The sequence below is a fragment of the Stegodyphus dumicola genome, chromosome 9, assembly GCF_044657685.1.
Source record: "Stegodyphus dumicola isolate Sdum_Otavi_A_Nest chromosome 9, ASM4465768v1".
NCBI classification, from domain to species: domain Eukaryota; kingdom Metazoa; phylum Arthropoda; class Arachnida; order Araneae; family Eresidae; genus Stegodyphus; species Stegodyphus dumicola.
The window spans coordinates 101113953-101126440 of NC_140776.1; the positions used below are offsets into that span (position 1 = coordinate 101113953).

General features: G+C 30.8%; 1 protein-coding gene across 1 annotated transcript in view; it reads right to left on the minus strand.

Annotated features, from left to right (window-relative positions):
• The window catches only part of LOC118194764 (BAI1-associated protein 3-like), a 282557-nt gene that overhangs the window by 25726 nt on the left and 244343 nt on the right, over nucleotides 1–12488 (minus strand). Inside the window, exons 25-29 of the mRNA XM_085823822.1 lie at nucleotides 11281–11397; nucleotides 8782–8865; nucleotides 8607–8688; nucleotides 4433–4471; nucleotides 459–582 (exon numbers count right to left, since the gene is read on the minus strand). Of these exons, the coding sequence (XP_085679948.1) occupies nucleotides 459–582; nucleotides 4433–4471; nucleotides 8607–8688; nucleotides 8782–8865; nucleotides 11281–11397 (446 nt within the window). The remainder of the gene's footprint in view (nucleotides 1–458; nucleotides 583–4432; nucleotides 4472–8606; nucleotides 8689–8781; nucleotides 8866–11280; nucleotides 11398–12488) is intronic.

Genomic DNA, 12488 nt, shown 5'->3' on the forward strand with positions numbered 1-12488 from the left:
GGCCTGCATTAAATTTAAATAAATTAAATAATGAAGAATCTGCGTGAATATATGTATGTTTCTCCACAGATTCTCCACAGATTATGTATGTTCTGTGAAAAAACAATGGTACCTAGAGACTTCAGATTTTGAATAACGTAGTCCTCCATTCAATGGGCACCTGTCCGTATGAGCACCTGAAAGCCCAAATTTGGAATTTGTTTAATTTTTTTAATTATACATAGCGATAACATTTGAAGACAACAATCTGAAAAGTGATTAGGTGACGCAAAAGTGAGTTTCTAGACTAATATCACCTCTGTTGCTAATAATCCATGGAAAGCAGCTTTCAGCATAATTGGATTTATTAAAGTCATTTATAGCGGTGTGTTAAGAGCTGAACGTAGCCCAGATTTATGCTCCTTGTATTATCCATATTAGTTTCCTAATCTCGATTAGATACGAGGAAAGTTACTTACAATTCAAATGCTTCGTCAAAAAGAGGATACAGCGTCTTCTTCTGGACTTTGGTTCTTTGTTTAACACAGTTTGGAAAGTAGTGCCGTGGCACAAGCTCTATAATCACAAATGGATCACTGAAACCTACATAAACAGAAAGGTCAGAGTCATTCAACATTTCTGAATGAACAAACCAAAGATAATCATTACAAAACCAATACTTATGAAACTCAAAGTATGATCATCTGTGTAGTTTTTTTAATCATTTGTACAGGTTTATATTTGACTCTTTTTAATTTGTATAAGCACTATAAACCAGCGGTCTCAATTTGGTGATCCCCGAAAGAATTTTATACTGCTTGCGCAGGTATTTCAATTATTATTATTATTATTATTATTATTATTATTATTATTATTATTATTATTATTATTATTATTATTGCAAATACAGTGTTGCAAAGATTTCGAAATTTCAGTTATATATGAAGATCGAGTTTATATTATTTTCACTTCCAGTGAGCTCAGTTACGAATTTTTGAATTTGAATAATCGCTTTGTTTGTTTGGGAATACATTTAAATGTAAACAGCTTTTTTTCACAGTTGAAAATTAATAAAAAAAAGAGATGAGCATCCACAACCCGTGATGAAAATAATTTCTAGAAATTTCACTCCAAATTTATCGAAATCGAAACGTTATTATGTGTCAGGCCGTAGTAAGAAATAAAGCAGTTTACTATTATTTACATAGAAAACATTTTTATTTATGCAAATTTAACAAATAAGAGAAAGGTTACCATTATTTATTACGTACAATGGGCTTATAATATATTTTATTTTAATTAACTTATTACTTTTTGCAAATTTTAATTTAAATAAGGAGAGAAGTTGCAATTTAGAGAAAGTACTGAAGCAAGCACCCATTATGACTGTCTAATCTTAAAAGTCCATACTATATACACGTAAGCCAATCTGTGGGTGTTGAAATGTACTCTGCATTGCTTAGAGCTCGGAGTTGGAATCTCTATTAGTTAAAGTCGAGTTGATAGATGAAATAGATTTTGTGTTTTACGGGTTTCAGCGGTTGAACTCCTGAAATTGTCAAATATTGACAATTTTTTTTTTTACAAATCATAAAACCTTTTAGGTAAATTTTAATTTTTTACCTGTGAAGTTAAATTGTAAAAAGGACAGTTTATCAGGACAAGAGGTAATTAAATAGAAGCAATACGTTTGCTAATGAGGTTCATCTTACAAACTTAAATTTATTTAGAGTAGGAAGTAGAAAAGATAATACAGATAACATGCGCTTTTGATGTCTGGAGGTGTCGATAGTAGTCTTTAACTCTAATTCTACGTGGAACAAATATCTGAAAGTAGCGGACGGCCGTAAATGTAAAATTAATCCAAAATTAACCTTGGATTGGCAGTCTTTGATTAATTACAGGCTAATTTGAAATGCAGAAGGATTATTTGTACCGAAAACGAACTAAAATTCTTTCATGAAACAGTTAGTATGTGTTTACATTATGTTTATTGATAGATGTGTCGACTGATTTGTAAGATTGATTGATATATGTGTTTACATTTATCACATTTTCAACTGTTTAAATCCATTTACTCTAATCTCAGTTCCTTTCTTTCAAATATCAAGAATTTGTGCTGTTAATACAATAGTAAGAAACAAAATCAAGTGCGTAGGATTTCAACTTGTTGAAAATACATTCTTGATAATTTCAAGAGCACTTGTTTTATCTGAATGCATACATGAAACGTAATAGGCCCTAAAACTAAATTTAAATGCTATGAAAATCGATAAGGACAACTTTTACCGTAATTTTATATGTGAAAAACGTGAATGAAACGCTCGGAGGAGAATCCTGTTTATATAGCTATAAATTCTTAAAATGACTGAAGAAATCATGACGAATAAAATATTTTGGATCAGCGGTTTTGAAGCTGTATTCTAACCAACTTTGTGTTCAAACTAGTTTCTCTAGAGAAGTGGTTTCAAACTAACGACTCGCGTGCCGCATGAGATCTTCGAACCAATTTTACTCGTCTTGCGAACACATTTGAAATACCAGTATTTACCGCACGTAATTTTCCCACTTTTTCCCCAATTTTCTCGTACAAAAATTCAGAGGGAAAAATAATGCGAATAATTTAACTTTTTGAAGAAGGCAGTTACATCATTTAATGCTTCTGGAAGGGCTGTCTGCATCGAGTGTGCAACTTGCATTTCGTCAAAATTTGTCATTCACGTCGTTCCTCTTTCAATTTATCTTCGCACGTGCAATGATCTTCCCAGAGCCATTGGAAATATTAGATGTCCCTCCTTTTTTAAGCTGTTCACTATTATTGCTTCATCGTCAGGGCTCTTGCACCCAAATACCACAAGCAAATCGATTACTGTGAGGAAAAAATAACTGCATGGATGAATTTGATTTAAAATTTAAGGAAGTTTTCCTTCAGAATGTCTTTTGGAAGGGGGAAGTTACATAAATACTTTAAAAAATTTCAGAACCTTGAGGTCAAAATGCTCGGATGGAAAATACTCGAATACGATATGCATCTGTTGTAAATATTTATTCTTACAGTTTTAGAGACCTCGAAATTTGGACTGATCATACTTGAGAGAGTCTTACTGAAAGAAAAAAAAGATAGAATGAATAAATTTGGGATTTGTCTTTGTCACTGCATGCGCGTATGCTAAAACATACTTTTGTCATAAGGTTGGAGAATTTCCCACCCGTACGCATGATTAGTAAATTTTCTTCCCCAGCCGCAGCTGGTGGCGCTTCAGTAATCTGGCGTTACCGATTTTTCGTATTAAGTTGGTATTTTTGATATATACTTTCCTTGAATCAATCCTAGTTGCTTAGCAGGATTCATACTGGTGTAAGCAGTGCAAATTTGCATATATATTTTGTAATAATAAAATTCCATAGTCAAGAATACACTTAAAATTCTAACTGTATGTTCTTTTCATTTTTAATGGCGACGTTCTCTTATTTGAAAGTACGTGGAATTAAATCCACAGCCCCGTAGTCAAGTTGTTTTTCCCGCCTTTTCTACACGTACAGTTATAGAATGTTCTGGAAATATTTAAAGCAAACTGGATTGGCTAACGAGGCTGACGTCATTTCTTGGAAGCTCCGCCTTTTCAGAGGCTATAAAAGGACTCGCAAAAGAATATCGGGGATTTTTCTTAAATGTCACGATGCAGTAAACTTCATACAAAATGTTATAAGTAGTTCTTTTTTATTAACTCTGGATATCTGATTTTGTAACTGCTATTTCACTTGACCAATAATAAATGGATCCTGTTTTTTAAACTTATCGTCTGATAATTTAAGTTACGACTACATTTATGATTCTTCAATCTATTTCTTCCTGACAAAACTGGTACATCACATAATATATATATAGATATATGTATTCATTTTCATTTTAATTATACAAAATGTGGCTGTTTATCTTAGAACATGTATGTGAACATATCTCTGTTCTTAGAACATGTATGTGAGTCTGAGACCATTTCTACAGAGGTTCCGCAAGCCTAAATCAGAATTTGAAAGAATGCTTTAATATCATCAGAATCACAGAACCAAGATTCTAAATAGGTAATTAAAAATATTTGCTTATTTCTATTGATAGAGTTACTTAAAAACGTATGACACAAATCTGTTTTTATGAGTGAAATTATAATTGGATTTTATTTTAAAATGTAAGAAATGTAAAAAAAAAATGTAAGCAAATTTGAAATATTTTCAGTGGTGTTTTGACATTTACTGTTCTAAGGATGGTACGGGTTCCACATAGACGTTTTCTGAGTTTTCTGAGTCGATAAAATTTAAAAACCTCTGTTTCGATGGACGTTGAGGTCTCATGTGTATATTCCTTTAAAATTACCCCTCCTTTTAAAGGTATTTAAATCACGTTTTGCAGGAAAATAATTCGTATATAGTTATATTAGGAGTTCTCTGTGCTTACCAGTTGGATCCAAAGGCAAAAGTTCTCTAGCATTCAGAACTGCAAAATTTAAAGTAAGTAAAACAATTAAACATTTCACATAAACTGATAAAAGTATTAAACAATCTCAAATAAAACACACTGACTCATTCAACTGATCTTAAATGTTTTAACTTAACATTTCCATGATCTTTTCTCGGCCGTTACCTACGGGAGTGTTGGTCCTAAACATGTACTTTTAGTCATAAAATTCCTTTAAATAATGGAAGCATACATAGTACAGTAGTTTTAAATTTTAAGTTTTGCAAACATTACCGAATTGCAAACTTTACAAACAAATCAGTTTTGCAAACACTACGAAATCTAACTTTTTTACTCTCTCTTAGTCTTCTTAGCATCAGTTAGTAAACGTTTATATTCTTTCTAAAAAGTAAACACAAAACATTGCACTACCGTGAAACAAAAACTAACTAAAATATTTAATTCAAATTTTTGGATTTTTTATTTTTCAACATCGATTAACAATCTCTATCGCATTCCTTAAAGGCTCAGGTGAAATATAAATTGGGATAATTCGAAATTGGAGTTTTTTCGTTTAATGTCATTCAGACATATTCTTTTGTTTTTCAAAATGTGTTGCATATTTTAATTTTTGAATTTTGTCACATTTGTTATAATTTTGTTTTACTTATTACGTGCTCCGCCATTAGATACTACACGGAAAGGAAGGGATGCTCCGTGGAAGTCTTTTTAAGGGAAACTGGCTCGTATCTACGTACACATGGGAAAAACCACGAAAACGCCCACGTAGCCAGCTCGTTCGCCAGGACTCGAACCCTTCCCCGAACAAATAGTGTTCAGCGGCTTTTACAAGTCGGACGCAAATGGGCCTACATTTATTATAATAAAGGCATTTTCACGCAAGTAGTTTGTAAGATTTCAAATGTTAAAAATATGTTAAATATTCATATGCATTTTTACTGCTTTAAACTCACAATCTAATCATACAAAAAATCATTTGAGTAGGAATATTTTTCATTCTTAACCCCTGCAAATAATATTACGAATTTACTATGTGCCAATACCTGAAATCTTACCAGTGTATAGAACATGATTTCTATAATATTCTATGAATAAAATCTCCTTTAAAAATTTAATAATCTAGTGAATCTAATTAATAATCTAATACATCTATTTAATAATCATATAAAAAATTATTGAACTATTTTAAATTGTAATTAATTTTTAATTTCTAATTTAGACAAATAATGTTTGAGTTAGCTATGTGCCAATACTAAAGCTCGTCGGTGTTTTCTAGAACACTAATTTAATTCTAAGATTCTGCGAATAACATCTCCTTCTTGTACTGAAAAAAAAAAATGATGAAATCTTTTCCCTACCTTCTGCATACCAAAAATCATCTTTTACTCCATTCACGGTAGAAGTGGTTTCCTTCTCTAGTGTGATTATAATGATGTGTATATTTTTAATAATTTTATACAAAACTAGAAATTTCGCTCTTCAATTTATGTATAGCATCTGAGTTTTTAGTAACCACAACCTCAAATTTAAACTTGAATACCGAAGTTAATTTTTGCTGTGAGGGAACAGAAGATTTTAGTGTCTTATTTTTTAAAATGAATACTGACATTTACTAAACATATATATATACCTTAGGAATGTGTAAAAGCAAAACATCGTAAATTTAAAAAATTGAATTTTTAAAATTTCAAAAGTGCTAAAACACGAATGTGTGCCTTATTTTAAACCATTTTGTAAATGGAAATATATCTCTATCACCAGTTGTTCTGAAAATAAGGGGACCCACAAGCGGCCGAGTACTCAATTCGCTGAACACTAGTAGTTGGATCTGGATTCGATTCTAGGCAAACGGGCCGGCTGCATAGACATTTTCGTATTTTTCCCCATGTATATTGCGGATACGAGTTAGTTTCCGATAGAAAGTTTTCCTTGAAATTCCCTTTTCCCTTTAGGCAGATAGTTCTCGCATGCTTTGCCCTATTCATAACAAAATCAATCCGAATATAAAGGCCGCGCAAGGACTCTTATGGACAAGTTGCAGTTGGTTTCATTTAAAAGTGTAAAAAATACATATCTCATATATTATTTATCCTAACATTTTTCCATGAAATTAAAATTGTAATTAGAAGAGTCAAATACATTCAGTTCGTTCAGTTCTCTTTGATAAAATGTCTATAAAAAGTACAAATAATTTAATTTGTTTTTATATTATTTGTTTCATTTAATTAGTTTTGTGCGTTATTTTTTTGTAACATTAGGAACTGGAAACATTTCTTTTCAGAAGTTCGGAAACATTGTCATAGGGTCAATAAATATAATTGTATTGTGGATAAACTATGTAACATTAATTTATATTTATCCCTTCTAGGAGTTATATTTAGTTCTTTTAATTGCGATGTTGTTTATCAATTTTGAATGCATAATTGTAATTATCATGTCAGATTCAGACTAGTAACAGGTGTGTGAAGTAAAACTTAGCTCCATATTTGAAATACCTCCCGGCAGGTCCCGTATGGCTATTAGTTGATACTAATCATCTTAATTTTTTTTTGTTATTCTTCTGATTGGTATATTTAATTTCAAATACGATACTGCGAGTTTTTACTTTTCTGGTAACATATAAGATATTTCTTACGCTTTTAAATGAAGCCAACTGCAACTTGTCCATAAGAGTCCTTGCGCAGCCTTTATATTCGGTTTGATTTTGTTTATATGAATAGGGCAAAGCATGCGAGAGCTCTGGCTAAAGGGAAAAGGGAATTTCAAGGAAAACTTTCTATCGGAAACTAACTCGTATCCGCAATATACATGAGGAAAAATACGAAAATGCCTATGCAGCCAGCCCGTTCGCCTAGAATCGAATCCAGATGCAACTATTAATGTTCACCGACTTCCTTAAACAAATACGTTGTTGCAAAAAGAAGACTTCCTCGCACAAATACGTTATGTCAAAAAGAAGTAAAATATGATAAGTTTATTTCGGCAAAACTCGGGTATTCCTCTGACATACGTCTCCAAAATTCGCTTATATTTTGCATGTATATTTCGTCGGCAACATAATATAATTCTTCAGTAGTAATTCGTTGCCAACGTTCATCTGGCTTCGTGCGATATTATTAATTTTATTAGGCTTGATATAGTTTATTTAGTTTTATGTTTCCTAAGAATTGTTTTAAATTGTGTTAAATTCATAACAGCAGACGATGCTCGCTATTCTTTAACCTCAGTTTTTGTCATTTTTTACGGTTACTTTTTAAGACGGTTTTTCAGAACGCAGTTTGAGACACGCTGCTCAGCATCATGCATAATTTAGAAGTATTATTGCCAATTAACCAAGTTTTAAAATCTTACCATCATCTTAAACATATATTTATAATGCGCTATATAGTCAAATGTCACTGGTCACTTTGCATTTTTGACATTTTTTCCAATGTCTAGAGATATAATTGATCAATTGTTCTACAACTATAGCCATTCAAATACCATGCTTCAGTTCAACCTTTCTAGTGAAACTTCACTTACAAGTGTATTTAAAGAACGAATACAAATGTTTAAGAAGAAAATAAAGGGTGCCCACAGAGTCACTGAACAACTTCAACAACTTGTTGAGATCGAACATACTATACGTTTGCTATAGGTCACACTTTCACAAACAAGGTTCAAAGCTTTTGTAATAAGTTACACAACTTCAACATGCGACAAAATTACCTTTTGTTAACGGTCCTCGAACTGCAAGAAAATGTAATTAATCAATGTATTAAAGTAAATTCCAGCTTTTCATTGAAGGAAAATGGTCCTAAAATATTGTCATACAGTATCCTACACCAAATATTCACTTTCGGACTATCCCGTTTCAATATCCTTGTGACATAAATATTTTAGGTTCCCCAAATCCTCACATTATTTGTATATTAAATCAAAACAAATGGTGGAGAAAAACTTCGATATATGTGCCACCACAAAAAGTTTACAGCACTATTTCTCACAAGATTTCACAAGAATAGAGTATGGACACCTTATATTTTATCATAAATTCCGGGAAATCTGTAACTTTTAGAACATATTTTACATGCTACGCGTAACTTTCTTATGTTCATTTGGTATGTTTCATTCAATAATTAAATTTTATTAATATATACAAAGAAATACTTACTATCCACATATAAACTCTCAGCGGTAGGATTGTAACAAGCTTTTATTGTTAATATACCATATGTAGGTTTATCTAATTTTTGCTGAAAAAGAGGAAGAAAATTGACATATATTAAAATATGTCTAAACGTAAAACCAGATCCTGAAAAAGCACTTAACGTAAATTAATTAATTACCTGTTCTTCTAATCTTTGTAAGATGTAAAGTTCAATCAGATGTAGTGTTTCAGACTTCTGCAGTTTTAGAATATGGAAAAGATCCTGGAAATATTTAACGTATATATTACTATAAATAACATGGTGAAGAATATATTTAAAGAGATTTAAATATGTGTTAATGGAAATTAGTATTCGAAAAGGTAAAAGAAAATTTTGTAATTTAAGTTAGTGTGTCACTCACATAACGCTGATTAATAGATAAAAACAAAATTAATAACAACGTTAACTTAAAATGGGCTACAATGTTCACTAAATTAAATTAAAATGTGAAATTTCGATAAGATCTGCAATCTCGTTATTACCTTGAAATGAATATTCACATATAAACAAAAATAAATATAAGAAATGAGGAGTAAATGTGACAAAATTTGAGATGAAGTGTCAAAGGTCTTTCACAGGAAAATCTTTGAAAGTTTGTAAAATTTTACTTTTTCATCAAAATACTTTGTAAAACTTATTTCATTCTCGGGGAAAATATGTGTTATTAAATGCTATAGTAATCGTTTCGAAACGCACTAAAAACGAACTACATTACTAGAATAATATTTTTAGTTAAAAATCAAAAGTGATATTTGAATTCATGTAAGGTCTTCCGCACCCCGGATACAAATATATTTAAAGTTATCTTTATTACTACGAAAATGTGAAAACAATGATAATTTTAAATGTTAAAGCAATATTAATAGAAAGAAATAGAAATTAGTGTAACGTAAGTAAATTTCTAGGGTTATACTTTAAAAAGTTAACATGACCTACTTTTTCAGCTGCGGAAATGAAAACGATGAAAATGAAACACATGCCCGAAGGGTACGTACGCATGAGTATGAAGTATGAGTATGAGTACGAACGAAAGAGTAGGTACGCATATAGAAACTTCAAAAACGTTTCAGCTAAAGAATATAAAACGAAGTTTTTAGAGCCATCTTTTGACCAAAAAGGGAACAAGAAGCAATAAGTAACAGATCCTTAAAATGTGGTCAAGTAAAGAGGGATTAGAATTTGGATCATTAATCAAAACTGAAAGGTTTTTATAGTCGCACATAGCTAAGAAATATAATTATTAGTAACGTATTCAAACATTTAATTACTCTTTAAGTTATAAGAGGTCTAGTTGTTCTTAACTTTTTAAAACCTCTTCCGCTTAAGAACTGATTCTTTGTTGTTTTTCGGTCAATTTTTAGTCATTAGACGAGCTAGGGTTTTCTTTCATTCACCTAGAATAATGTCGAATTATTCTTTTTTTCTTACATAGGCATGTTTCTTTCTCATCATTTTCAATCCTTTCGCCGAGGAAGAAGGTTCTATTTTACCTTCGAAACTATGATATTGCAAATTGCTTCACGTGACACTGATTCTTATTGCCTATTATTAGCTGCAATTAGCAGTTATTTCTTCCGCGTGTTCTTCTATTACAATGGTAACTTCAGTATGAAAAAATGCGTAAACTTTCAGTATGATTGAGGAATATTCCCCTATTTTTAGTGATGCAAATACAATTACAACCTATTGTAAGTAATTAAAATTTTAAAACGTTTTAAATTTTTTTAAAAGGAGTTTTGTTGGCCTTTCAAACTACGCTTCTAACCGCGCAAAGCACATTTTCCGGAAAAAAATAGAGGTACTGAATTTTTTCTCTGTAGCATTAGAAGCCCATTTTGGAGAGACAGTCGTTTTAGTTCTAGCGGGCTTGGGGAGATATAATATATTGCTTATTTTTGTTAACATTACATCCTTTAAGAAACACACATATTTTGTATAAATATATATCACAAAACCCCGTTAAAATTAATAAGACACAAAACTAATATTTACGAAAAATCAAAAAGCATAAGAATATTACACTTCATTATTTATATCTAAATACCACTAGTACATTTTCTCATTTTTATTCTAGAACTACACTATTCTGTATTTAAATATTACGGATATATTTTTCTGTTTGATCCTACAAAACAATAGAGGCTGTTTCATACTTAATTTTGCTCTGAGAAATACTACTGACAAATGTATATTTCCCACATCATATATATTAAGGGAATAAATTAAAATTTATTTCCCTTGATATACGTATAACACTTACAATAATTGAGACATTTTCGTGATAAATGATAACAGCAAAAATTATTTCACCGCTTATCATCTTAAAATGCATCTCGTGTGTGCAGGTATTTCCTTAACGGTGTATTCTTGTTATTATATTGTTAAGATTTATTCTATCGAATTAAAAGAGCAAAATACCCAGACAATTTATCATTTGCTTTCTACTATGGAAATAATCCTTACAGCAAAAGTTTTGAGTTGCACTTTCTTGAAAATAATCTACAGAAATACAATAACAGTTGGAGTAGACTAACTAAATCAATAATCTGTAATAGTTTTAATGAAGAAGTACACTATTATCAACCTTCTTGCTATTCTTTCTTCATCTAAATCTAAGCGAGTAAATTATTTGCTTACCTGATACGGAGCATTTTGAATGCAATCTAATGGTAAACCTTTACCACTACCATGAAAGAAGTCGACAAGAATTGCTAAGGAAGAGTATAGTCGATCGAAAAACGCCAATCTTTCTTTCTGTAATATATAAAGTTTTGTTAATTTCATATGTAATACAGTAAAATAACTACAACTTCAATTTACCAAAATAATTAGTTAGCTGGTACTATAATAAAACCTTATGATATAATATCAAAATTTTCTAAAGGAAGTATCAATAAGTAAACGAAGCATCAGATTGCATTTGTTTACAATTAATGCCGCTAGTAAAGCCTTCGATATTTCAGCCACAACTTCAGGTAGAGAAGCTGTTAATCAGCTTCGGTAACTAGATGATAGAGCTTTTCTTTGCATGGAAAGCAGATCTTGTGTCCGAGTTCCAGTCAAAAGAAAGGTCTTTAAAAATTTCAAAAGTCGCTATTATAATATTAAACTTTGAGAAAAGTACTTCACTTTTTTATTAATCCATTGAGAAAATTAGACTTTCTTTGAAACAGAACACAGATTTTTAAAGTAATTAGCCTAAATGGCATTAGCCCAGAAGGGCTATTAATTTTGTTTTGGCATTTTACATTGATTCACTATACACGGCGAATGGTGTTTTAAATTTTTGTAAAATATTAGAGCCTTGTATTATATTTCAAGAAATTAAATAATGAACAATCTGCATACATGTATGCACGTTTCTCGCACTGTGACAAAACAACGGCCATCAAATTTTGAATAACGCACGTCTCCACCCGATTATGGGCATCTGGAAGCCCAAATCTGGAATCTGTTTTACTATCTATTTCATCTTTTCAAGGTATTTATGAGTTTTGATTAAGAAACTCAACGATATCAAAGCTAACCTTGGCAACACTGTACGAAAAAAAATACCTTTTTATCTCCAGCGCTCAAGACTGTGTATCGGAAATTCTTAAGACATGGTCTTTTAAAATTATTTTGCCAAGTTGCTGTTGAATTGTATTTTTATGGTTTAAGTGCGAAGAACATTATATTTAATAAATAAAGGTAACACACAAAACGTTAACAAAAACGCCCCTTTGGGCGTAATACGGTATGAAAAATTTCAGTTTCTTTTATTAATTTTTTCTCCCTTTTTTTTTTTTTTCTAATTCAGAATTATTTCGATACTAATTCATTTTTAGAATACCTTAAATACTAAA